This window comes from Gobio gobio (assembly GCF_949357685.1).
Source record: "Gobio gobio genome assembly, chromosome: 8".
NCBI lineage: Eukaryota > Metazoa > Chordata > Actinopteri > Cypriniformes > Gobionidae > Gobio > Gobio gobio.
The window spans coordinates 38583424-38611271 of record NC_137114.1 but is presented as its reverse complement, the minus strand read 5'-3'; the positions used below and the strand labels follow the sequence as shown (position 1 = coordinate 38611271).

Genomic DNA, 27848 nt, shown 5'->3' with positions numbered 1-27848 from the left:
GACTGTCATTGGTCCATCCTAGACAGCGTTGTGAAAAGTAACACTTATCACGTGACAACGCTGGCTGGATGACCAACACAAGTAACGTTATGGACAATAATTAACATTAGAAAAACGACATTTGTAATTTTTAAATGTCGTTCAATTGAAAATACACAGTGAAGAGTCATAATAATTGTACACCTATCGTATCTGATTAATTTGAAACACCATTCGGACCGCTAATCTCTGCCTATGTCAGATTTCATGTTCACTGCTAATGGCCATTCTACCCCCTCGTTCTATTTCAATGAGAAACCAAGAGGGAAAAGGCACAATATGAAGTAAACAGATGTTCCCAGTGTCTTGATATCATTCAAAATATTTAACAGTCAACATACCATCTAAATGTTTTTACGCAGCCTGTCATTTCGCCAATTTACCGCGTGTCGGCCGATGCGGAGGCGTTTTCGATGAATCCCTGCTGCATTACAGTATGTGCAGGAGGCCTACAACTTAACAGGTCTGTGTAGAATTGGAATGCTTTATATGTTGAGGTTTATTCTGAATTTCACTTGATTTAATAATGAATAGACCTAATAATGTATAACGTACAAGAATGACTTGCATTGGGGTCCAAATATCTGAGACCACTAGTCAAAATTAATGATTTTCTTTAAAAATGTTATGATTAACAACAATTTTAATGAACAAATTTGAATATTTACTCGAATTTAATAATGTCTTAAAAGTCACCATGAAATAAAAATGGACAATGCTTATTTGTTTATGGTATATTGCAGAGTTTATTAGAATTGATTTATTTGTGCACATCATTTTTTTTTTTCATATGCCCTCGTAATTTTTATTAGAAAAACATAAATTTGTGATGAACTCTGATGACGTGTGCACCGGCATGAGGGCAGGACAAAAATAATCCCACCCCTCCAGCAACTTGTCACTCACATTAGATAATTTTCAATGGATACAAGTCCCGCGCTACATTTTATTTCTCTTTTGAGATGTAATTTAACTCAGATATATGTCACAAAAGATAAAAAGGGGGATTGCAATTTCTGTGTCATGCCGATTTTAGTATTTGGTATGCTCCTCTTTTTACAAAAGACTACATGGTCAGTGTAAAAAAATGACCTAGTAGGGACATTCTGGTATTAAAACACAGTAAAATTAAGAAAAACAAGATTTCTAGCTTTTTTAAATTTAACGTGGCACAGTTTTAGAACACTTTAATGCCTGAGATGCCGCAAAAGACACAACATGGAAACACAAGCACTTTTGTCTTGCACAGTCATTCACATAGAAAAAAAGCAGCGCAGTGGAATGCAAAAACGCATTCTGTGTGAACGGCCTCTTAGGTCAGAATCTGAAATATTTCTTATCATGTGTTCTTTATTTTCAGGTTTTAATTAGTTTTTGAACCCTAGATTTTCATTGTGGTCTCTGACCTCACAATATGAAAAAGTAGTGACATTAAAGTCAGCATGAAATGATGTATATCTGAGTGAAACAACTTCTCGAAACAAGAAAAGAATAATGGGCGGGGCTTGGTTTTGTTTTGTGTGGAATTGATTGGATGGTTTTGGTGGTCGATCTCATGTGAGTGACAGGTTGTCCCGCCCTCGTGCCAGTAAACACATCATCAGAAAAGATGGTGCTGCAAAATATGAATATGAATATTGCAGTCTGAACGAGTTCTTTTAATGTACCCTCTTTCCAAAGTGGGTTGCATGTTTAGGGGCCTCAAACAGGGAGGAGACCATGAACCTGAACGAGAAGAAGCCCAATAAGTGGTGGACCGAACCGGACACGTTTGCCATGCTGGCCCTCATAGAGCAGATGGGTCTGGTCCACGAGCTGGACAAGAAGCGTCAGCGCAACGAATCCCTCTTCCGACGCCTCCGTTTGAGTCTGTCAAAGCGGGGCATCCACTTCACCGTCACCCAGATCCGTAACCGCTGGAAGAGCCTCAAACATAAGTACCGTAAGATCAAACTGGCCAGCTACCGGAGTCCAGCTGCACGCCACTCTGCCATCGAGTCTTTCCGCTACTTCCACATGCTGGATCACATGTTGGTGCGCAGACCAAAGCCGGGAGGCAGGGAGGACAGCCTCACAGATGCTCATGGCCTTCTTGGACTCGCAGACCTGGATGACCACACAGACAGTACTTCTGCCCATTACCTTTTTGCATGACTTGCAGTTTTTTTGTCTATATGCTAAGGGATAGTTCATTCAAAAATGAAAATTCTGTCCTTTACTCCCCTTAATGTCCACTAGATGTAATGTTAACATGGTATGCTAAATGCTGCTCTTCTCCTTACAATGAATGTGATAGCAAATCTTCTAAAGTCATACGATTTTGTGTGAGGAGAAAGTTGTTATTCACTGATAATCTTCACTTCCACCACAGCTCTCAAATTCCATTCATGTTCATTCATTTAAATATGGTGCAGTGGTATCAAATCAGCATATTTCCAAGTTTATTTTCTTTGTAGGAGAAATAGCCTGTATGTGGAACACAAAAAGAGTTTCACAGAAGAAAGAAAGTCACATGGGTTTTGGTGTATAAATGATGACAGAATGTTCATTTTTGGGTAAGCTATTACATTTTAACATTGGAAATGGTGGCGACCCAGTCATATTTTCTTACTTTATACAGGTTTGTTTACAGTTTTCATGGATGGTGGCTTGTCACACAACCTCACACACACACACAAATATATGAGAACCGTTTTATGCTCCCAATTTTAAATGGCGAGGCTTAACCATATATAGTAATTTTGGACAATTATATGGTTAGTTACATTTTATTGTTTTATTTTGTTATTCATTTTATAGTTTTATCTATTTTAATGATCTGAGTACGTGGTTTCAAGTGCATGATGGTGCACTTAGGGCGTTTCCGAATCCACTTTTGCTAGTTTAACAACGGAAAAAACAGTCAGCGTACCAGGTACACAGTCCAAAAGGGTTGTACCTAGTGTCTTGATGAGTCATGGGTGTGTTTTGGGTGTAACGTGCAATAAACCAATCAGAGTCTCATCTCCAATTCCCTTTAATGTCCTCATAAAATCGATCTTATTTACTTTGTTAGCACGCATTACCGGTCTTAGGGTGAACAATTAATCTGAGCAAGTTAACACAGAAAAAAATAGTTTGATATAATCTTTAATCAAAATCTGAAAAGTAACTTCCGGTCTGGAATGGCTTTCCCTTTCTGATGACGGCAGTTTGACGGCCACTCCCCTCCAACCGTTAGTCTGCTATGAGCGAGAGATGGAGAGGAGGAGCGCTGAAGTAAAACCCTGCCCTCTGTTTAATATTCTGCGTAACTTGGAAATACGTCATAGCACTGAAATAAAATAAGTTGCAACTTCCGGTTCACTGGGACTTTAAAAGCCAGTTGTGCTTGCACCATGGTGGATTTGTTATTTACATGGCGGAATTTGCGAGCGGAAAGACAGAATGCTTCTCCAGAGAGGAATCCTTTAATTTTTAATATTTAAAAATGTAATAAGCAGAGTGTATGTGTGTTGTGCACCCGCTTATAGACGCATATTATTAACGCACACTTTAAATAACACAAAAAGTACTGGGCTATTGACTTTAGACCAGGTGTTTGTTGGTCAATGGCGCAGTCATTTTCAGTTGCCTCAAAATAGCAACGCGCCAACAATGCACCTGAACACACCTCGTTTTTCAGCCACGCTCTTCCATTGTAGAAAAGTAAAATGTCCCAATGTGGCAATGACATCTTTCACTGATTTGGGACCTGAGTCTTTGCACTAGTGAACTCGGGACACGAGTCTAGTGAACTTGGGACTACAGAACAACTCATTATGTCGGTGTGAAATAAACAGTTATGGAAATGTAGAAATTAAAGTTAAAGGGATAGCTCACCCAAAACCGAAAATTTTATGTTTTTCTACTTACCCCCAGGGCATCCAAGAAGTAGATGTCTTTGTTTCTTCAGTAGAACACAAATTAAGATTTTTAACTCCAACCGTTGCCGTCTGTCAGACATATAATGCATGTGAATGGGGTCTAATTCTATAAGAGTAAAAAAACATTCACAGACAACTTCAAATTAAACCCATGACGACACATTTATGTCTTAAGACACGAAACGATCGGTTTCTGAGAGAAACCAAATGGTATTTATGCTATTATTTCACCTCATATCAGACGAATGTCATCAGCTCTCCAGACCGCCATAACTTCCTGTGAGTAAGGTCAAAATACCAGTGCGATCATAGAAATATACACTCTAAAAAAAAAAAAGGTTCTATATTGCACCAAAAATGGTTCTTGGCTCGTAATCATAGGGGAACCTTTTTTAGTGCTATATAGCACCAATTTTGGTGCTTCAGTGGTTCTTCAGCGGTTCTTCAGAGGTTCTTCACCGGTTCTTCACCGGTTCTTTGACTAAGGTGCTATATAGCACCTCTGAAGAACCGCTGAAGAACCACTGAAGCACCAAAATTGGTACTATATAGCACTAAAAAAGGTTCCCCTATGATTACGAGCCTTATTTTTTAGAGTGTATAAGTTGATTCCTCATTCGACTGATCCCGTCAGGCACTAATGAGGCATCTATGTATTTATATATGACCGCGCCGGTATTTTGACCTTATTCGCAGGAAGTTATGGCGGTCTGGAGAGCTGACGACATTCGTCTGATAATAGGTGAAATAATAGCATAAATACTGCTTGGTTTCTCGCAGAAACCAATCGTTTCGTGTCTTAAGACATCAATGTGTCGCCACGAGCCACAGGGTTTAATTTGAAGTTGTCTGTGCATGTTTTTTTTTTACTCTAATAGAATTAGACCCCATTCACATGCATTATACGACTGACAGACGGCAACAGTTGGAGTTAAAAACCTTCATTTGTGTTCTACTGAAGAAACAAAGACACCTACATCTTGGATGCCTTGGGGGTAAGCAGAAAAACATCAAATTTAAATGTTTGGGTGAACTATCCCTTCAAAGCTCCAGTCTCCTCCTGGAAATCCTGAAAAAAGTCAGTTGGTGCCTCAGTGACTACTTCACTCAGAGAAGCTGTCCATCATGACTTCACACCCCCCATTTTTATAGCATCAGATAACTAAATAAAACCAAACTTATTTGAAAAAACGTAAACACTTGAACTTACATCAGCGTGGAATTTGATTGTTAAGTTTGTCTCACGTCCCATTCGATTACATGGAGAGGGGCGGGGTTTATGACCTATACTGGGACCAACCACCTGGGTGCGATCGAAGCGTTTTGGCTTCAATTTTTAGGACTTGTGGGGCACACTTGGACTGAAAACATAATGCGCATGACGTCACCGTTTTCACAAATTTGCGTTTTTGTAGTTTACACGGAGATGATAACTTGCACTGTAACTATAACTTGGTGTTGTGTAAACGCACCCCCAAAACTACACATTTTATAACAATTCCTAATCAAACAAATCTGATTCAACTCAGCTCATTTGTAGAGACTCGAAAATACAATACCCGAAATAGATGGGTCAGATAAGGGAGACATCCAGTTAGACTTCCCTTTTGCACACAGACTTTGATGCAGGTTTGATTCTCCAACCAACAATGATAATTCTGGCATTATTTACTTGCTCACCTTCATGTTGTTCCAAACCTGTATTCATTTTTGGGTGGAGTATCTCTTTAAATGTCATCACTCTAGAGTTGCTCCTTATAATTGTGTACAAGTCTGTTTATGCAAGTCCCTTTTAATTGTGATCACTGTACAAGATGAGAATGTGTCCTGTTTATCTCCTCTTTCAGGTCCTTGGCCTGAAGGCCTAATCCCTGAAGGTGTAATTCCTAACTGTGACCCTGAGAGCATGTCTTCTAAACTTGAACCTGATGTTGACGAGAGCCTGAATCCAGGTGACATGGCTGGTTCCGAGCCTCCAAGCTGGGCCGTAGGACCAGATGAAGTTATGACCCTGGGCTTGTCAGGAGAATACCTCTATGCAGTAAAGACCGAACCACCATCCCTGTGCACTCCCAACAGTACAGAAAGTACAAGAGACGCCGCCGACTGCGGCCATGACGATTTCCCAGGTGACGTATTAATTCAGTTCTGTGTGGTACTACAAACTAAGGGTGTGTTCACACTTGTAGTTCGGTTCACTTAGGGCGTTTTCACACCTGAAAGTCCGCACCAAGGTCCGAACCGAAGTTCATGTTTTGATACATTTTATACATTTGGTTAGTTTTGGTTTGGTTTCACATTGCAATTATGTGAGCGCACTAAAGAACTTTACATGACACACTTGCGTCCACTCGTCATCATCTATGTGGGCTGTATCTGGACATTGATTGGTTTGTAAACGGACGTGCGTCTGATGTCAGTGTCTTTGACAAGAATGAATGAACGGACGCATATCGTTGCCACATTGCTTGACTATTTTCTTTTCGTTACGTTTAAAAGTGGACATTTCAAGCCTTATATACACATATTTCTCATGTTTGTGAGACAAGTAGCCTGGTTTATTTGAGACGCGCTCCAGTTCATGTGCAAAGCATGTGATCGCTCCCACGATTATTGTCTGCTGTAAACTATTTGCTTCTTATTTATTCAATTTCAGGCAATTATCTGATGAAACATTGATTAAAATTAAGATACAATTTATGCAAAACGAAATTCACATTAAAGAAAGGCTTTCTAAGCAAAATTATACAAAATGTCTTTCAAAATAATTTCTGACCTTCTGTCTTTTTCCGCATCTTTTCACTTTTCATAATCAATGTAGCCTAGATTAAATTTAAAAATAACATTATAATATAAAAAATAAACAGGAACTTCCTGTAAATGGTCTGAAAGTATGAACCATACAGAAAATGCTTTCACACTAGAAACGAACCAAACCTTTGTTCAGTTTGATCCGGATCGAGACTATCTCTTTTCGTCAGACCAAATTTCGTCTGTTTGGTCTGGACCGTGGTACAGGGGAGGTTTCACACCTGTAATTTTGATTCGGACCAAACTGAAAAGTCAGAAAATCCGGACCAAACAAGGTATGTATGAAAGCGCCCTTAGTTAGTTTGGTCTGGACTAGGGGTGTCCCCGACTAATGATTTACACATTCGAATCAGAATTGTCGAATCTTTCTATAGTCGACCGATAGTCGAATCATCTATGTGTGTGTAAATGGGTTGGGAGGGGCACGACAGTCAGCAGGAGGGTAAAACTATTTTTATTTTATTTTACACACTCCACACAGCAACAACTTTTAATAAAGCGACCAAAACTGCCTGCCAACTGACAGACGAACTGACAATGGCTTTCTTATTTAGGTTTAAATAAAAGGTAATGTGGTGGATAAACATTCGTAAAACGTTTTCTCATAACATTTTAAAGCCACGATCGAAATACAGAACATCACACAAATATATAAAAGAACATTTTGATAAATAAAAAAAAAAAAAAAAACCTGCCTAGAGAGGAATAGAACACACTGACCGCAGACAGGATTTGCATTTTTGCATTTTGCAAAATTAAATTAAATCGGCAAAATTGCTGTGCCAGCATGCTTTCAGTGCAGCGCAACATCGAGACAACGAAAAACAATAAAAAGCATTAATTTACAGAATTAAATTAGAACAGAATATACATTTCTAATAATAAAAATAAATAAAAACGAAATAAAGTCAGAATCAAGTCACAGGGAGCATAATAAATATGTGCAAAATGCCAAAGTGCAGGGAAACATATATATATATATATATATATATATATATATATATATATATATATATATATATATATATATATATATATATATATATATATATATATATATATATATATATATATATATATATATATATATATATATATATATATATATATATAAAAAAATAAGCCACAGGTAAATTAAGTAACCCTGAGTAATCAATAAATAAAATAAAAATAAATAAATTATTAAAACAACGAATGTTTAGACAGAATTGTGAAATTTCTCTTTTTAACTGCCGAAACAACAATAAACGCTAAACTGGCAGTTTTCTAGCTAAACATGTTCACAGCAAATTAAAATTAGAAACGGCTGAAATGTTTGGAAACAATTGTACCCTACTCTATCTAAAAAAATCCAGTCTTTCACTCTGCTTGTGTGCGTTTGAGTCTTTTCGAATTGTGTGCGGGGAAAACCAACTTGTTAACGTTGGCCGGCAGCAGTGCGCTCTTAAACTTGCCCGTTTTAAGTGGAAAGCCATGTTTGTTGTTGATGAGTGGTAGGACATGAGCTGTTGGCACAACTTGCATTTTACTTTTTTTGGATAATCTTTTACCATTTCAAAGTGCATCTACACTTTAGAGTTTCTTATTCCAGACATTGTTAAGTATTCTCTGCCGCCAAGATGCGCCTCCTCTGTCACGGATCAGGGAAAGTGAAACTTAAATCTGTCACAGGGGTGGTTGGATTTATCACACACAAACACACACACGCACACACACACGTTAAAAATATTTATTGAACGCTTCTTTCTTTCACGTTTTTTTTTTACAGTATTATCATAATTAAAGGCTGTATATAACTTAATATAACCGTACAAAAGATTCCGATCGAAGATTCGACTGTGAGATCGGTGGTCGAATCAGGCTCCGCATATCGATGCATCGAATCTTCGACTAATCGGGGTCACCCCTAGTCCGGACCAAAAAAAAAATGTAGGCCTGGTCCGCTTAGCTTTCACATTGGCTTTCACAAAACCGAACCCAAAGGCAAAGGGATATGTTCACAACCTGATTGGTTGGCTTTTATTAAGTGTATTTTTAATGACGGGGCTTACTGAACATTCAAAACAATGATGTGTGCTGGGCTAAATGCGCTTGATGTATGAGCGTTCCCTACATATGATGGTATTTGGACCAGCTGAGAACTCGTGAAGAGCATATCAGTTGTGTTAAGGAGTCAAAACAGTGGCAGGAATCTCTCCCTCACACACACAAATGAAGATCTGCCATGAGGAGACGCGGTTCTGATGCCTGTACCGAACTGTGATGGCAACATCACGACTATAATTAGAAAAAGCAGGTATGCTTGAGCATTCTGTGACGTCATGTCCCTTTTTTTGGTTCGTTTAGATGTCCTTGGTCAGTGTTGCGTTCATATTTCAGTCGAATCACACCAGAGTTCGCTTGGAAGCGAACCGAGACCCATTTTTTCAGCGGTCTAAGCCCGCTTGTTTTGTGCGCACCAGGGTTCGGATGGCAGTTATTCAAATGAACCGCACTAACAGAGCAATCACACCAGGGTTCGTTTTAATCTAACTAAACATGACAAGTGTGAACACACCCCAAAAGACCTCACGAGTCACAGTTCTTCTTGTTTTATCCCAGCAGGAACTTCTGAGGAGACCAGCAGCCTCATCCTCCAGCAGCTTACCATCCTGAACCACCGGCTTGGAGAACAGCTGGCCGAGCAGAGAGCCTTCCACTGCAGCATGCTGGGAATGATGGATCGCCAGATCCAGGTCCTGGAGCAGCTCTCCATTTTCACCAGGAACCACCAACCCAAGCTCGAATCCCCAGGGACGGACTCTTCAGTTAGTCCGAACATGCATGAAGTTCAAACGCAGACTCTTGAGCCATGTCCCATGTTCCTCATGCCCAAAATCGAACCAACAGCTACCCCTTGGAAGGTCTCTCTCGTGGAAGTCCACAAAAGGTCACCTTCTGAATCGAGCAGTGACACTGAGACTTCTCAAACCACGGAGGGATGCAAAGAAAGCACTTCTAGCCCACCTTCTTTAGAAATCTCATCCTCAACCAAGAACGCTGTTGTGCAGAATGGATTGTGTAAGCACGATTGAGTGATTTTAGTGGGACGTCATGCATTCGGTAGGAACAGCACCACAAGTTTTTTGTCCTGTAGATGTTTCAGGATGTTGCTTGTCTGATGCAATATCTGAAACATCAACATGTGCATTGTTTTTTTCAGTTTCATAGGAAAGTATTCAGTGCTCTGATGTTTTAATCAGTAACACTTTGGAGAAATAGAACAATAGACTTATCGCTATTATTTATTTACTTTGGTTTGTTTGCGGACTAACACCCGATGTGAATCTTAGATGGTAAGTAACTCAACGGTGACTGTTTCGAAATCGCAGTTCGGACCAAGGTAGCTTAATGTCTGTAATCATCTTGGATTAGCTGAGAGAAAAAAAAGGTCATTGGTAAGCTTAAAGATGTGTAAAAGTATGAATTTCTTCCAATTATGTTTGGGACACATTTTAAGACATTTTAACAAAAGAGTGTGCGTTGTGTCTAATGTCAACTCATATGTGGTTTAGTATGAACTTATAAGTCTGTTAATTTCAATAACTGCTTGCCTCTTATTATAAAGTAATATTTCACTGAAACGTGTCATAATATTTTTCATATTAGTTGTAATGGCACTGATTCCAGCAATCAGAACGTTCTCACTAGTGTACATAGATAAAGTCAGTGTCTGGCTAAAACAATACTAGAGTGGAATTCGTAAAAACAAATGAATTGTACTACATTAGAGCAATTTAACCAAACTTATTTGACATTGTTTTTGAAATTGACTTAAAAACAAAAGACAGCTGATATTTTGTCATTCATTTGTAAAGCAACCTAATAATAACGTGTAAAAAAACTAAAACAAACGTATAACTAATAAATTATATTAGTTATAATTATTTTTTAATCATTTAACTTATTTATTTAATAACGGTATATTTTATCAATGCAAAGTAACCTTTTTAATCATAATTTGCACAATTTACTGACTCTTTCAATCTGCTTTCAATACAGACACACACATGCAGTGTCATAGACTGTAAAAAGATGTGTAGTCTATATAATACACATTATATAGCACACACACATTACTGTTCAAAAGTTACCGTGAAAGAAGTCTCTCATGCTTACCAAGGCGTCATTTATTTAATGAAAAGTACATTGAAACAGTAATATTGTGAGATATTAATAAGCGAACTTGTTTTGAGTGAGCGCTGATATCGGGTCGTTGTTCTCCATAACAGCAGGTGGCAGTGTTAGTCTTAAATATCAGCGATACTACACTGAAGAACTGAAGACGGAAGGATTTTGTGTATCTGTGGGGATTTTCATAAATGTATTTTTCTTTCATGACTGAATATACATACAATGAGTAAGTAATTTAAAACCTGTGTTTATGGTAATGCCATATATTTAATGTCAACAAGTTGAGCTGGTTATCGCTGGAGGTGCAGTAACATTAGCTGAGTTGTCTTGAGCAGCTGACTTCACTTCAGTCATAATACAGATTATGTACATTTATAGGCATGTTTAGGATTTGTAGCTTTACGTAACAAATAAATATTATAAATGTAAAGTACCAATTGCTAGAACAGTTTTAGAAGCAAGTTTGCAGTCGTCGGTATCGAAATAAGTTAATCATTTAATTAATTTACATAAACAACACATAACTTAACTTACACCGAAGAAAGCTTCTGTAAAGGTCTAATATATATAACCTAACGTATATGTATACACAGCTAAAACTTTATTCATAGGAGAAAACTAATACGCAAAGTATTAGTGATTCGGCAGGGCTTTCAATCTTTTAGATGCCACGGTCCCCCAAATATGATTATCCTTATGCGACAGACCCCCATCCTAAAGTTAAAAGGCAGCTATAAAGCCAGGTTTCACAGACAGGGCTTAGATTAAACCAGGATTAGTTCAATTATTTAAGTATGTTTTATAAACACGCCTTAAAAAACATTACTGGTGTGCATCATTAGTCCTGACACAAAGCAATGGCACTGATATATTTTAAGATATGTCAAGTTGCTTTCAGTTAAAACAGCTCAAACATGCATTTCAGTCTGGGACTAGGCTTGAGCCTCGTCTGTGAAACCAGGGGTATATTTTTTTAATGTTTAAATGTTCAGTTTATTCTGTTAAAAATGAATATAATTAAATATGTAAAACATATTTTTATAGTAGTTTTTCCTACTCACTATAGTACTGTCCTTTTACAGTATATGTATTATTTGTTTATTTAATGTATTTATTCATTTAGTTTAATCAAAATGTTATTATTTATTTAGTTTTCCATTTAGCTTTTCTCTAAACTTGCCCACAGACCCCCTAGCACTAGTCTCGCGTAGCCAGACCTTCAGACTGACAGCAGAATGTCTGGACTCTATCGCAGCTTTCATTGGTCGAGGACCGCCCAAGAGGACGTTTGACTGACATGTAACGCAACCAATCACAATTGGTTTTGTTCTGCGTCATTCTTAGGGACATGAAAATGTAAAGTCGATGTACCTACAATGGGCCTATCCCAAATGACACACTTCATATGCACTCGGTCTTGTGGACTTACAATAGCTGCCGTGTCTGTTAAGTCCATGAGACTGTAGGGTGCTCACGAGTGCCCCCTTTGCAGTTGATATGCCATTTGGGATAGGGCCTTACATGTATCTACGTGTATCTAACAGACTTACGTGTATCTAATAAATTATTCATTCAAGAACATTGTGCAAGTTTACTGCAACAATGGAGCCACGAACTTCACATACTTTTGAAAATCCAGCATTTAGTTGATCCTGGTACGCGCTCAGTGTCACAGTTGTAAACACGACAGCGTTCTTCTTCCACGAGGGGGTTTGCCGTCATGGCATTTGTTTCCAGACGGACCATTAAAGACCGCGACACACATGTCACCCGGACATCCTGTAGAATTCAACCAATCAGATGGCTACTTCGAAACCCCTGAAGTGTTTCCAGATAAGTGTGCCAGATTTATCAGACGTTCAGCCAACGGTCCACAGTCCCTTTCGGCCCCCAGTTTGAATTAAACATCAACACGTGACACATTATCCAGCAAGTTGTCATAAACTCTTTGTCAGATTGTATACTTCTATTCCAGCTGTTTTTAAAAGCAGCTATATCTCTAGTCATTTGAAAAATATTCCCGGGTAGAAAAAAGAGTGGTAGAGCAACTTCGTTTTGCCCGTGGGCCTGAATGGGTAAAACCCAGAAATGGCCATCTTTCTGTAGGAGTGTTTCCAGATGTTTGAGAAACTTTCCATGGATGTTCTCTTTCAGATATGGCAGATGACGCTCTGTTTGAATTCCTCCACATGGAGATTGTTGCTCACGTGTACAAGGAGCAGGCGACCCGGGAGGACATTGATAAGGTATCATCTTACAGTCCAGTCTACAAAACGCACAGACTACACATATATATTCCCCTTTGCTTTAATTATATGTTCTAGCATTTGTATTTTGTATTTGTGTCATGCTCTGATTTGCTTTAAGGAGAGAGTGACGTGTGTATCTACTCTAGAGGCAATGGGCTTCAGAGTTGGACAAGGACTGATTGAAAGGTATTCTGATGTACAGGGTTACAATGTTATACACCTTGTGGTAGCACTTTATTTTACAGTCCTATTTCCCTTGTGCATACTATGTACTTATAGTAATTTTAAATAATTGGTTAATAAATAGGTACTAAGCCTGGACCTACCCTTGAACCTAACCTATAAATGTTTTTACATGTACTACATTGTATTATTATTTGGAATCCAGAGGTTATAAACCTAATGATGGCATGATTTTGCGTATGTTTTTTGAAAAGGTTTACAAAAGACTGCCCCAGTTTCAAAGATGACTTGGACATAATGAAGTTCGTCTGTAAAGACTTCTGGACCACCGTCTTCAAAAAACAAATCGACAACTTGAGGACTAACCATCAGGTCTGAAAGTTCAATAATGCATTTAAAGTGCCCCTATTATGATATTACCTTTCATGTAGTGTGTAATAGAGCTGTTCGTGAATGTAAAAGGTCTGCAAAGTTTCAAAGATCAAAGTCCACGATAAATGGAGCCATTGTCTCTCGAAAGAAAGAACCAATTCTGAGCCGAGTTGTCAGACTAATTCCAGTCTTCCTGCATGAACCTATGTAGGTTTCTAACAGATTTGCATAATTCTAGCCTATGTTCCTCGTTGGCTGCCTGCAAACAACATCTACTTTACCCGCCCTCAAACACTAGAGTTTTAGCTGAGGCTTGGAAGAGTTTAGTTTGTGTTAGGGGTGTAATGGTACACGTATGCACATGTACATTTGTACCGTAGACGGTGCACGTGTGTACCAAACGGTACCGAATGCAATCTTTAACAGTAGGCTTGTTTTACGCGCAGAATATATTTCAATCCAAGTTCCCACATGAACATATTAAGTATTCTGTTCATTTTATATTGAAATTCAAACAATAAATTATTTAATGTGACTTGACATTTGTATTTGTATGACATTTGTATCTTTTTGAGACCAATGATATTGGACCTTCTCACCATCTCACATTTTACCATCTCAAATTCAGTGCATCTGTTCACATACCCCTAACCGATAAACACACTTTATTATTAAACACACGTTAGATGCTTTATTTCCACTTTTTTATTGAAAATAAATGCCTTTCCGATCTGATATGTGATGGGAAAAGGGAGGAGAGCGAGTTCGGCAAAAGGCAGATTCGAACCTCAGATTGATTTGCATCAAAACTTACTACCATGTGCCTTACCCCTACACTATCGCCACCTTAAGTAATTTGGTGTCTTCCGTAATTTTGTCTGTCACAACTATTTGCACTTAATGTAAATGGCATCTACTCCAGTAAAAATTTTTGGACCCACCCAAATTTATTTCCCTTCTGACGCCCATGCATAGACAGTAAATGAATATGGACCTAGTGTCCGTGACGTCACCCATAAGGTTCGGAAGAGCAGTTTCGAAGCCTCAAAGTCGGCCATTGGCATCTTGGTAGCGCGTCATCACACATCACTCCCGGATAACTGACAATTAGGCAAAGAGGCGGGACGTGACTGGAGCTGAGGTGACGCGATGACTAACAGACAGCAGACAAACGGCTATCCACCTGTCACTCAAAGTGGCCACGCCCTTAATTATGCAGAACTTTAAGGCTTTATATGATGTAAACAAATGAGTTATAAAAAAAATTCACCCCCCTCACAGTTGTCATGAAGGGCAAAATTAGCCGTATAGACCAAAACCACAATTTGTACAAGGCTGTAAACATGTGTTTTTCTGCTGTACAGTTGGGCATTTTAACATGAGGCTCAATGAGATTCTGCTCCCTTCTGGAGCCAGTCTTTGAATTGCAGTTTAAGTCACTTCCATATTGGCTTCAAGAGAAACTGGAGGCGCAAGAGTTAATGTGGTCATCTCTTCCTAGTCAAAGAATAAACATAAATCAACATCTGAAAGTATGCTGAGGATACATTGCAACTTACTGAAATGTATCATATGTCGTGTTTCAACGGTTGAAAGGCGTCAATAAAACAGCTGTAAACAATGTCACATAGCATTATTTACCTCAGGCAAGTCATCCAGTGTCCACAGCTGGTTAGTTCACTAGAGAAATTAATTATTTCTCTAAATATATGCACTATAAGCCTATAAACTGCATTCTACTTAACCTGTTAGTGATAGTCTTGATTATTTAATGTACTGAAGGTTTAAATAAATCTGTCATGAAAAAGACAGCCACTGTGTAGGATATAAGTGACTATATTTCATTCCGAATTGGAGTAAAAACATAATTGTATAATTAGTTAATGCAAAAACTGCCTTATGTGAAGTTTACATGTTTGCATACAATATGTTGATAATTTAGGCTATTAGTTTGGGCTCTGTTGTTAACCTTTATTATTATATTAATGTGCAAGTAAGGGCTCCCTATATAGGTTACAGCATTATCTTTAAGTTATAATATATAACTTTTAGTTATAATTTAATTAATTTAAGGACTGACACAATTTGTTCAGTAAACCACTGTTTAAAACAAATAAAAAAAAAGCTATTTTATATTTAGTTTTCTGTCCCCTGCTGTACCGAACCTGTACTTAACTGTGACTTCAAAACTGAGGTACGTACCGAACCGTCAGTTTTGTGTCCCGTTACACCCCTAGTTTGTGTTGAGAAAACACTGTTTTATGCGCTGCGAACGCAAATCCACTTTGCATGCATCTCTAAAGGATTAGGATTCAGGCTTGAATTGATATGGTAAAACCAACGCTATTGTTACTGTTGATATCACTGTGTATTCAAGTCCTAAGGAAGATCCAGAGCTGAAATTCAGATATGGTAATGGACGTTTCGTTTCCGACATGCACTGTAAGCAATAGACCAATCACAACATACTGGGTCATCTGACCAATCAGAGCAGTGGAAGCTCTCAGAAAGGAGGGCTTAATAGAGACTCAACTCTTTATCTAACTGCTTCTGACAAAAGAGGTAATTCTGCAATGTATATTATAAGAAAATTAAAGTGTTTCTTGACCTTGAAAGGATGTAAACCTATTGTAGGAGACAAAATGCTATTTTAAAGGCTCCTGATTTTGTTTTGGATACTTCTCATTTATTGTGGTGCACGTGCGGGAACTGTATCAATAACAATCGTTACGTGATCACTAAAGTGAATGACTGATGTAACATTAAAGTTTGCAAAACAAATCTTGCTCCATCCTTTATCTCTACTCAAAGTAGTAAGAACGACAGACAATCTGCATTAATAGACACCGTTTTAGGTAATAGTGGAACACAGCTGCTTTGCAGAACTATTTCAGTAAGACCGTAATAACGTGAGTTAGCCGGAAACGTACACAATATAAAACACAAAACTACATATTTTGAACACTTACAGGTTGGGATTCTGAGGAGCAAGCTGGTCCAAATAAACTTGGTACTGACTCATATTTCAAGAGCAAGAGTTTTTGCGAATCCCTCGTTGAACTCCGAGATTTGAGAAGCAGTCGTCAGTAAAATGGCTTTTGAGGGCGGGTCATGTTGTTAGCGGGCGGACAATGCACAACATAAGCGGGCATTATGCAAATGTCATAAAACCGTATCGCAGTGGGATTCGAATTACAAATGACTCGTATAGGCAGTTCGGAGTCAATTCTTTCTTTTGGGAGACAATAACTTTATTGTGTACTTTCGACTTTACAACTTTGCAGAATGTTTATATTCACACACAGAATTTGAAAAAACATAATAGGGGCACTTCAATATGTGGCAACGCATTTAGCCTTTTGTAATTTATTTTTTCTTTGGCTTTGTTCTAGGGCACATATGTCTTACAGGATAATAAATTTGCACTACTTACTCAGTTTTCCAGTGGAAAGCAATACCTTGAGGAGGCCCCAAAAGTGAGAATGCTATTTATGCCCTTTCCTATTGTCATATTCTGACATTTATTTTATTTTGTCTATATTATTTTTTTAAAACGATAAGAAATATTAATAGATCTACATAATGTGTCTTGCAGTACTTGGCCTTTTCCTGTGGGATGATTCGGGGCGCTCTCTCTAACCTGGGCTTGGAAAGTGTAGTGACCGCAGAGGTTTCTTTAATGCCATCATGTAAGTAACCTTATAATCAACCTTATATATTTCTCACCCTTTTAACTCTTAGTAACTAAATAACAAAAAAAATGTGGCTACATGGTGTTCAATGTTAGGGGCTATTTGGATGGTTCTTTAATGACAAGCGTATACACTGATAAAGTGTGATTTGACACTTTTATTGAGACTGCAACTGTCTTCGCTGCCTTTCTAAATAATTTTTCTGTTTTTTATAGGTAAATTCCAAGTTGTAGTACAGAAACTCTAGGATGGACTAAATGAGCTGTGAGCAGCAATGTTTCTTCAATGAAAACTTCTTCAATGTGAATTAGATGGACCTAGATTTTTAATGTTTACAACATTATTTTTGATATAATGCTGTTTGCAGTAGTCAAGTCATATTTCAGTGAAACAGTTCCCTTGCGTTTCTATACATATTTTTCTCACTAACATACAAAGTCTTGACCTGTTTGGAAATATTCTGTATGTCATATTTTACCTCTACACTTCTTATTACAAGCTAAATTACAGAAACAGATCATGGAAACGTATTTTCATAAATGTGAAACTTCTGATTTGTTTATTATTCATTATATATCAGATTCAGATCACTTAACATATTTTGGCCATTTGACTTTGGTTGGATAAGACATTAGATGTAAAAATGTTAGATGTATAAATTCTTTTCCACTGAATGTAAATTATTTCTCCATATTTGGGACAGTTAATATCTACAATTTTCTCAAACAATGATCTAAAGCCGTTATTTAGGAATGACACATCTGATTAATTATTTGAAGAATAAAATGGATTCTGCAAAAACAGCTCTTTGTAGTTTAGAGTTTGGGAATGTTACTGTTATATTCTGTAGTTTAGAGTTTGGGAATGTTACTGTTATATTCTTAGTGGTGAAGTTTAAAAAAAAAAAAAGATAGATTCCTGATTTCACCAGAAGAGGGCTACCTTTGTCAGTCAGATGGATGTCAGAGTGAAAGCTCCAAAAATATTTTATCAAAAGTTTCATTTAAACGAGCTGCTTGCTCTTAAGTTATTCTGAGAACTCTTTACAGCTGCTACTTCAGTTAACCCAAGTTTTGTTTAACTAGTTGGTACAGTTTTGTGTACCGTCCTTGTTTATTTACTACACAATTCTAGATGAATTTATACGTTTTCAAATAAATGAAGAATTTTATTTTTTTTAAGGGTTTGAATGAACAATGGATTTTGTATGGATTTTGTTTCTTAGCACTACCCGAAAGTTTAGACCTTTTTTTTTCAAAAGAGAAATTGATTGATGCTTCTATCCACCAATGTGGCAGTTAAATAATAAAACATAACAATTAAAGGGATAGTTCACCCAAAAAATGCAAATACCAACGATCGACTACCACTTCAAAAAGTTCACGAAGACATCGTACAACTAATCCATATGAATCGAATCGAAACATGAGAATGAACCTCATTGGTTCTTGCTGAAGCTCAAATGTGCCGCGTAACACCAGAATGAACCTCATTGGTAGCCTGACGTCGTCATACTCAATTATAGTCAGAATATGAGTCTGATACTGCTCCGTTGGGCTGTGATTATGGGGCGTGTTTCAACCGAACCAGGAAAGACCTCAATTGGATAGACCTACAACCAATCAGAGCAACGGAGCGACGCATAATGTTAGTTATCAAATGTCAACAGAACTCAACTGCACTGTGTTGCCATGTCCGCGGGTTGAAGCGACCCCAATTATGTGATATACAAACCCAGGAATGCGATTTTTAGCTGCCAGCCCTGCCAAAATAACACATATTTTACCCCCCAAATGCATTTTTTCCCCCGGAGAACCCCCCCCTGGAAAGTTATTGGGCTTGTTTTTGGCTAGTTTTGAGGAACGTTAGCAATTGGGCGGGTTTTGTTGTAAAAACTTGGCAACCCTGTCTGCACGCACGCTGGAATAAGTAGCCTTACGTCAGAAGAACAAGATTAGTGTAAACGATCTTTGCCGGTGTTGTAAAAAAAGAATTTAAGGATACACAGAGTACTTACCAACACGATCATTTCTGAGAGAAATAGTAAAGGTGAATGCATATACGAACAAGTTCTCCGTTTAGGATTAGAACAAATTCAACCCAAGCGGCTTTTGATGACGTGGATGATTACGTTACTGTTTATCATCTGTCCATCATCGTCTAAAGCCCGCCCTGACAATTTCATTGGTCCGAACAGTTTCTGTTCGGGCATAATTACTTCTCTACCGATCAATTCCAGACCGAACTGCCCGAGTAAAAATGTTGTGGGCGGGGCTAAGTTCGGCTGGCATCCAGGCTACCTCATTGGTTCTTGCAGAAGCTCAAACGTGCTGCGTAACACCAGAATGAACCTCATTGGTTCTTGCAGAAGCTCAAACGTGCTGCGTAACACCAGAATGAACCTCATTGGTTCTTGCAGAAGCTCAAACGTGCTGCGTAACACCAGAATGAACCTCATTGGTTCTTGCTGAAGCTCAAACGTGCTGCGTAACACCAGAATGAACCTCATTGGTTCTTGCAGAAGCTCAAACGTGCTGCGTAACACCAGAATGAACCTCATTGGTTCTAGCTGAAGCTCAAACGTGCTGCGTAACACCAGAATGAACCTCATTGGTTCTTGCTGAAGCTCAAACGTGCTGCGTAACACCAGAATGAACCTCATTGGTTCTAGCTGAAGCTCAAACGTGCTGCGTAACCCGAGAATGAACCTCATTGGTTCTCACACGTCAAGTGAACATGCTTGAGCTTCCATTTACCACAACTGATGTGTGAGTAGATGAATGTTTATATGTGAATAAAAGCCTAAATTCAATCTGTTCAGCATATAAAGCGATCGTTTCTCTTCAGAAAATTTGGATTAAACCTTTCTTTTCATATGATTAGTTTAATAATCTCTTTATGAACTTCTTGAAGCATAAAAGTGGCAGTTGCATAGCTGTCAATGGAGGGACAGAAATCTCTCAGATCGAAAGTCTTACGGGTTTGGAATGACAGAATTTTCATTTGTTGGTGAACTATCCCTTTAGGTGTATTTATGCCATTTGTTTTCTTAGAAAATAAAAACTGTAGAAAGAGAATATTCAAATGATCGTAGCACAGATTAAAATGGTTTCTAATATCCTGAACAATTGTTTTGATATCTATTCAAGAGAGAACGTTTCTACCGAAGTAGGAAATCAAATACTGACGATGAATTCCTCATAGAAACAAAGGATCTAAATGACATGTTGCAGAATGATCGAAGGAAAAAAATGCCAAAAGACTTTACTTCACAAGACTTTGTTATTATAGTCTTGCATAATTATTGCATATGTCAATATCTCAGCAACACAAAACACTACTAATGCTCTTTTTCTGTTTATGAATTCCAGACTGGTATTCTGTAGTTTGTTTGCATTTTCCCCTCTTTTCCTGTCAGACCTAGTGTGGAAGGTCATGCGCTCTTCTCCTCTCGATTATATGTCCCAAAAGCCGCCGCCTCCTGTTATAAGAAACAAACAAAAAGTGCCGTGCTTAAATGGAAGACCCACATAAAGAACTTTAGGAAGGCTTCCCCAGTGAGAGCCCATTCATGAGCCCTCTTTTGTGGAGCGGGTTCCCTTTGCTGCTGGTGGAGGTAAATAAACGCCCTCAGCCTGAGCGCCAGCTGTCTCACTTCTCCTGCCATGTCATGAAAGGGTTAGTGGAAGGGAGTCTGCGGCTGAATCCAACTAAGGCCAACTTCAAACACACCTTCTGTCCCACAGCACATACAGGCAAACATCCAACACATACACATCTTCACTTTCACCCTTTCATTTTGGTCTTTTAGCATGGACTTGTTGCATTATAGGTTTTGCCGGAGCCCCGCACAGGATATGGGGAAAAAGCATGTATTTTGTGGCCGTGAATTAACAATTAGTTCTTAAAACTTACTACGTCAGCACGTTTACTATTAATTTCCTGTGGACGTGCAGTAAATTGTCTCTTTGTTTCAGTTAAAACGAGGGGACAAATTAGTGTAATGTGGGAATTAATTCCTAATTCGTGGCCACAATATATATATGTTTTGTCTGCATGTCATGTGCAGGGCTCCGCAATCTTGATCTTAAAGGGGCTATATGCAACTTTTTCCCCAAAATAAACGTAACAATAGCCTTTTTATTTTACCATTTATGACTCAAACATCTCCTGATGAGCATACTGACACCTTGTCCGCTCACAGTGGGTGCACCTGTAAGCCTGTATCCTATTTTTCCTATTTTCTGGCGGGTCGTTTTTTCCTGCGCTGTCTGCGGATGTGACGTCACCACCGCTGCGAGAGCGAGCAGAAAATAAGAGCAGTTCTGTTTTTTGGCCACAGGTGTCAGTCGCGAGTTTAGATTTCAGAAAAACGCATATAGCCCCTTTAAGATAAAAAATAAAAAACTGTCAAGAAATATCGGGGTCATTTTTCACCCAGGATTATTATTGTTAACTAAAACTATTGATCCATTTCTGTTCATTTAAATAAAGCTGAAATAAAATATATAAAAAAAAAAAAACAAGTTTAAGTTGAAGCTCTATAATTATTAACAGGAAATAAATAAAAACTACAACAAAATAAAAATAAATTAAACATAATTAGCAATATTTAAAAACAATAATAAAATCAAAAATGAACAAAATATAAAAATAAAAGCTAATTTAAAATATTAATAAAATGAAAATAACCTCAAAATTAAAGGACGAAAGATATATATAAATTAATAAGTGTTTTAAGTTTTTTTAAATTTACTTTTAATAAAGCAAATACACTTTTTTTTTTTTGTAAAAAAAAAATTATAATAAAGCACATTTCCCCCAAAAAAATTGTTTACAGTAATGCAGGCCATTTAAAAAAATAAATAAATTAGGTTAGGTTAGGTTACTTTTTTAATACCCGCAGGTAAATTTGTTTAGCAGTATAATGATATGATACAATAAGGGCATCCATATCATAACAACAAAACAAAAAAACTATAAAAAAAACAAAATAACAATTACATGATACATGATACTCATGACTGAGCTATGAGAGATATAAGACAAGAGAAAGGCAAGATATAAACCTGTACATTCATATACATATACACATCCCTACATATATACATACATATCCCTATATAAACATGCATACATACATACATAGATAAAAAAAATCCTATTTATTATTCAACACTGTTAAAACTGCAGGAATAAAGCTGCTTTTATACCGTGTAAATGAATACATTCTCATTACTTAATACAGAAAAACAGGGTGACTTTCAGTACTGTATTACGGTGAAGAGAGTACTTTTTTTTTTAAAATAAAGGATTTTGCTAAATAAAATAAGAGACATGGACTTGGTCAGATATTTGAAGGGTGTTTGCATTGTCATGGCCTCATGGAAGGCAGATCCCCCTGTCAGCGATGAACCCATCTGTCAGATGCATGTGATACTGCTTTGAAATGCCTGCTGAAAAGCTGTTCTGCATTTCTTTGGCTAACTGGCATTAATATCTCACAGAGGAACATATAAATGATAAACTAGACTAGGACAATACAACCCACCCACTCCTCTCTCTCTCTGTGTGTGTGTGTGTGTGTGTGTGTGTCCCTCCCTCTGCTCCTCAAGTGCTGCTGGGGGATTAATGGAACTATGGGAACTCGAGCCACTGAGACAAGCTGCAGCTGGTCTGTGAATGCAGCGAGAGGAACACAAAATCCCACCATAACACTCCACTGCTTTAAGTGTACGACTTACTCTGATGCTTTAACAAGCCTGCTCATTAAACCTTATTACATGTACTGTGGTGAAATTGTGAAACATTGTAAGATCAACGGTAGTGTCAATCAGAAAAAAGTGTGATCTTTAAGGGCTTTTTTTTCCAGTGAGGTGATATATTATAGTTTAAGATTTATATGGATTCTTTATCATCATCATCATCATTTTTATATATATATATATATATATATATTTTTTTTTTTTTTTTTTTTTTTTTTTTTAAATGAATGTAAAATTATCAAAACTATGAAATAACACATATGGAATAATGGGAATTAGGTATTGGCTGAAATGTTAAGCTAATCAGATCTTTATTATCAAAAAAAAACACATATGCATATTGTACACATATAACCGTTATAAATGTACAAAGGATGGTTTTCAAACAGTACTGGAATTCACATGCTAGACACTTGAAACAAAAATACAATAATGAAATAAAATATCTATGAATATAAAATGTGAATATAAAATATGAAAAATTTTATTCACATGCATCCAAAGAATTTTTACACATTACACTGAGCATCATATAAATAATCGAGCAAATAAATTGTATTATATAAATTATTACACACACATATATATATATATATATATATATATATATATATATATATATATATATATATATATATATATATATATATATATATATATATATATATATATATATGCCACTCATATTTATTAATTTATATCATACATTCATGTCCAAAGTTTTCGCTAGTGCACATTTTACAGTTGTGCAAAGGATAGTTTTGGAGTTTGCATGCTGGACACTTTTTTGCTAAAATAATAAAATAAAATAACATGAAAAAAGTTTTGGCAGTGTGCATGTTATGTTTATTGTTCAGTTCAAAAGCCATATTTTACTAGAGCAGCGGAGCATCTTTACATAACGTCATAAAGTCAGGCCATCAGAGCACTGTTTAACATCTTGATTGACAGGGAAAATGGGTAACAACCTTTCCCCTTTTGTCATAAATTGCCAAGATGTTTAGCAGGACGAATCCCAGACGTGGACCTGTGGTTGAGGGCTGGGTGGGAAAAAAATGCTTTTAAAAGTGGCAAACAATAACTTTTAATTTGCCACTCTTATTTTAAAAGAGAACCATGCAGCAGTCTCTTTGTAAAAGAGAGAAAGTGAGGGGCACAATGCCGGGATATCTGTGGAGTCTTTCTTTTTACTATGCTGAAAGGATTACGCTTTTAAAAAGAAAGAGAAAAAACTAAAGACCTGTACCTAATCACTTCCCCTGGTAATTCCTCTGCTTGATTAAATGAGGGGGGGAGCGTAGCGGAGAGGGAGAGCAAGAGGATTTGAGAGTTGTTTTAGGGCCAGGAAAGCCCCTCTATACCTGAAGTTCATTATGTGCATGGTTTGAGGTGATGGAGATCTAATGTCTACTTCACTGGTGCAAGATTTAATGAGATTTATGAATACATTTAATCAGCATGGATGTCATAATTATTTTGATGCAAATCAGAACAATGCAACCGGTTTACAGTATGCTCGATATGTTGCGCTGTTTTATACCTTGGTGACCATCATTCGGCGGTTAAGAAAGCATTGAAAATTAGCCTGATAGCTTAGTTTATACATGCATTTGCGCTTACCCTATATATGCATTCATCTTTATTACATGTTAAATTAAATGTTAAATGTCCAAATATTTCAGTTATAAAAAGTATATGTACATTTTTCACTTAATACGCTATTATTAATTAATTAATAACAGTTTATCAAGTGAAAGAAACATTTGTTTTATTATACACTATATACTAAACTATACAAATTTTAAACGAATGTAATCATTAACTGATAGTTCACATACCCATTTTCCACCAAGGCAGTTTGAGTGCTGGTTCAGAGCTAGAGCCTTCAAATCGGTTCTTTGTCTTTCAAGCAAAGCACCAGCTCTGAACCAGGAAAAGTGTTTCTTAAAGGGATAGTTCACCCAAAAATGAAAATTAGCCCATGATTTACTCACCCTCAAGTCATCCTAGGTGTATATGACATTCTTCTTTCAGACTAATAAAATCGGAGTTATATTAAAAAGTCCAGGCTAATCCAAGCATTAATAGTTGCTCTGTTTTTGAAGTCCATAAAAAGTGCATCTGCCCGTCAAATAACGTGCTCCACGCGGCTCCTGGGGTTAATAAAGGCCTTCTGAAGCGAATCGACGCGTTTGTGTAAGAAAAATATCCATATTTAAAACTTTATCAAGTAAAGTTTCGACCGACCGCCTTTCGTGTTCAATTTATGGAAAAAGTGTTGAAACGTCCACTGCCGATCGAAAGACTAACTTTATCAAGTAAACACCAGGGGCCTCATTTATAAACGTTGCGTACGCACAAAAGAAGGCGTACGCCGCTCTCTACGCAATAATTGGTATTTATAAAAAGCAAACTTGACGGGAAAATGTGCGGTCCTTCACGCAAGCTCTGACCCAGGCGTACGCACAAAAACGGGTGAAATGAGAAATGGCGACACCGTCGGCAGATGGAAGAAACACGTGAAAGTGTGTGAAACTTTAGACCGTTGTGTAAAAGAAATGGCAATACTGCCTCTCATAAATAACAAGAAGACTTCACAAAGCAAGTCTTACGTAATCGATCAAACGGGTGTTCGTGTAGGCTGTTAATTGTACAATTAACAGCCTACACGAACACCCGTTTGATCGATCTGCAGTGTAAAACAAACAAAATCAAACGAAAATTACAACAGATGCAAATTAACCCATATTTGCAAAAAGAAAAGTGAAATATGTTCTGCAATAATATTGGCATGTTATGCAATTCATCCTCATAAATAATATGGTAAACAGAACGAAATAATGTGCAAAACTGATATTCTCGTCAATGTGTCCGTCTGGCGGAGCAGATAGGCTATAGATTCAAGACAGATAGATAGATAATTAGGGAGATATATAGATAAATAGATAGATTGATGTATTCATTGTCCACTGGGGAAAGTTGTTTCATAGTAAAAATGTCTTCATCAGCTACGGAATCATGGTATTCATGCATATGCCTTTAGTTTGTTTTATTTTTGATAAAATAACGTGTCTCAACCATTCAGAAAGCTGCGAGACTTTCCATTTGCACTGAACTAAAGCCTATTTCCTATTTCCACGTAGATTATAACCGACATCTGTAGCTTGTCAGATGCAATTAAATGGATGGAAATAAAATGCCCCATCACAATGCATAATGACGCACAATGGCTGATATTGCGCTCTTAGAAGATGTCGCAAATGGAAGGAGTCGGAGTGAACGCATCTTCAGACAGCAAGAAGACTTGCTGGCAAACGAGGACACACTCAGGCGATGGTGCGCTAGACGCTTTTTTGCCTCGACTTTGATGTCCGACCATTTCTTTTTTATTTCGGCCACGGTCCGAGGTTGTGAGGCTACAGCATTTACGGCGTCTGCAACCTTTTGCCACTCAAGTGCCTTTTTGGCATTAGTAGCCTAATGCCCACACTGTGCCCTCCAAAACAACATTTTTCTCATCTTTTCCACCTCGCCAACGATAACTTCTACTTCACATTGAGTGACGTTACGTTTTTTTAGTTTTCAAATGTGGCAAATGTGTTTGCCATGATTTCCTCTCTGTGTTTGCCATGATTTCGCAATCGATGAATATTAACTTGGGGGCGTTTCGCGGACTATTTATAGGCAACTATGGGCGTGACATGAAGCCGCAAAAGCTACGCTACATTTAGAATTGATTGTGATTTATTAAGGGAAATCTGCGTAGGACGTGCGTGCGCACGGTTTTATAAATCCGAATATTTCTGTGCGTACGCACGTCCTATGTTTCATCCGTACGCCAATTCTGACGCAAATCCTACGCAAAGTTTTATAAATGAGGCCCCAGGTACGCTCGTCATGACGTCACGTACGCATCTTGAGTTTCACTTTCAACTTTCAACACTTTTCCATGGAAGGCGATCGGCTGGAACTTTACTTGATAAAGTTTTAAATATGGATATTTTTCTTACACAAACGCATCGATTCGCTTCAGAAGGCCTTTATTAAGTCAAGTCAAGTCAACTTAAAAATAAGAAAAATAATGGAAAATAATGCAGCATCATTTTATTAGCCATTCTGGAGAAAACGGTTATGTCATCAGTTAATTTCAATTATCATACAGTGGCAGTGAGGGCTTTAGATCGGTAATTAGATCAGTAATTTAGTTTATATGGTTAATTTAGTTTAATAATTAGATTTATTTGGATATTTAGTTGAAAAATGTAGAAAAATGTAGTGTAAAAAATGTATTAACACCCCGGGGCTGCGTGGAGCAGTTATTCGATGGACAGATGCATTTTTTACGGACTTCAAAAACAGAGCAACTATTATTGCAATTATAATGCTTGGATTAGCCTGGACTTTTGTAATATAACTCTGATTGTGTTCATCTGAAAGAAGAATGTCATATACACCTAGGATGACTTGAGGGTGAGTAAATTATGGGCTAATTTTCATTTTTGGGTGAACTATCCCTTTAAGTAGCATCAAAACATTGCTGGTCTAGAAGTAAGAACCGCTTGCGTCAGGGGCTGGGAGCGGGGTTACCGTGACCAACAAGACCAACACAAAATTGTGACCGCCATTTTTAAAGGGCAACTAATCAAGCTAATAGCTACT

At 37.5% G+C, this 27848-nt stretch overlaps 2 protein-coding genes across 5 annotated transcripts; both read left to right on the top strand.

The window, feature by feature from the left end:
* Nucleotides 1–278: 278 nt before the first annotated feature.
* LOC307131148 (uncharacterized protein) lies at nt 279–10375 on the top strand. 2 transcript variants are annotated; one of them, XM_079824636.1, is made up of 4 exons: nt 279–502; nt 1720–2164; nt 5792–6073; nt 9360–10375. In XM_079824636.1, the coding sequence occupies exons 2-4, from the start codon at nt 1759–1761 to the stop codon at nt 9827–9829; spliced, it is 1158 nt and encodes a 385-aa protein (XP_079680762.1). In that variant the 5' UTR covers nt 279–502; nt 1720–1758; the 3' UTR covers nt 9830–10375. The 2 variants fall into 2 exon arrangements, with proteins under 2 accessions (XP_079680762.1, XP_079680761.1); XM_079824635.1 differs by having other exon boundaries at nt 9357–10375.
* A 659-nt stretch (nt 10376–11034) lies between these two features.
* Nucleotides 11035–20547, top strand: trappc6bl (trafficking protein particle complex subunit 6B, like; the record flags this gene model as incomplete). Of its 3 annotated transcripts, none has more annotated exons than XM_079823206.1 (7): nt 11035–11154; nt 13083–13174; nt 13296–13363; nt 13615–13732; nt 17125–17208; nt 17328–17421; nt 17640–20547. In XM_079823206.1, exons 1-7 carry the CDS (start codon nt 11151–11153, stop codon nt 17669–17671), a joined length of 492 nt encoding a protein of 163 aa, XP_079679332.1. In that variant the 5' UTR covers nt 11035–11150. The 3 variants fall into 3 exon arrangements, with proteins under 3 accessions (XP_079679332.1, XP_079679333.1, XP_079679334.1); XM_079823207.1 differs by having other exon boundaries at nt 11054–11154; nt 13299–13363; XM_079823208.1 differs by lacking the exon at nt 17640–20547 and having other exon boundaries at nt 11057–11154; nt 13299–13363; nt 17328–17429.
* Between the last annotated feature and the right edge of the window lie 7301 nt (nt 20548–27848).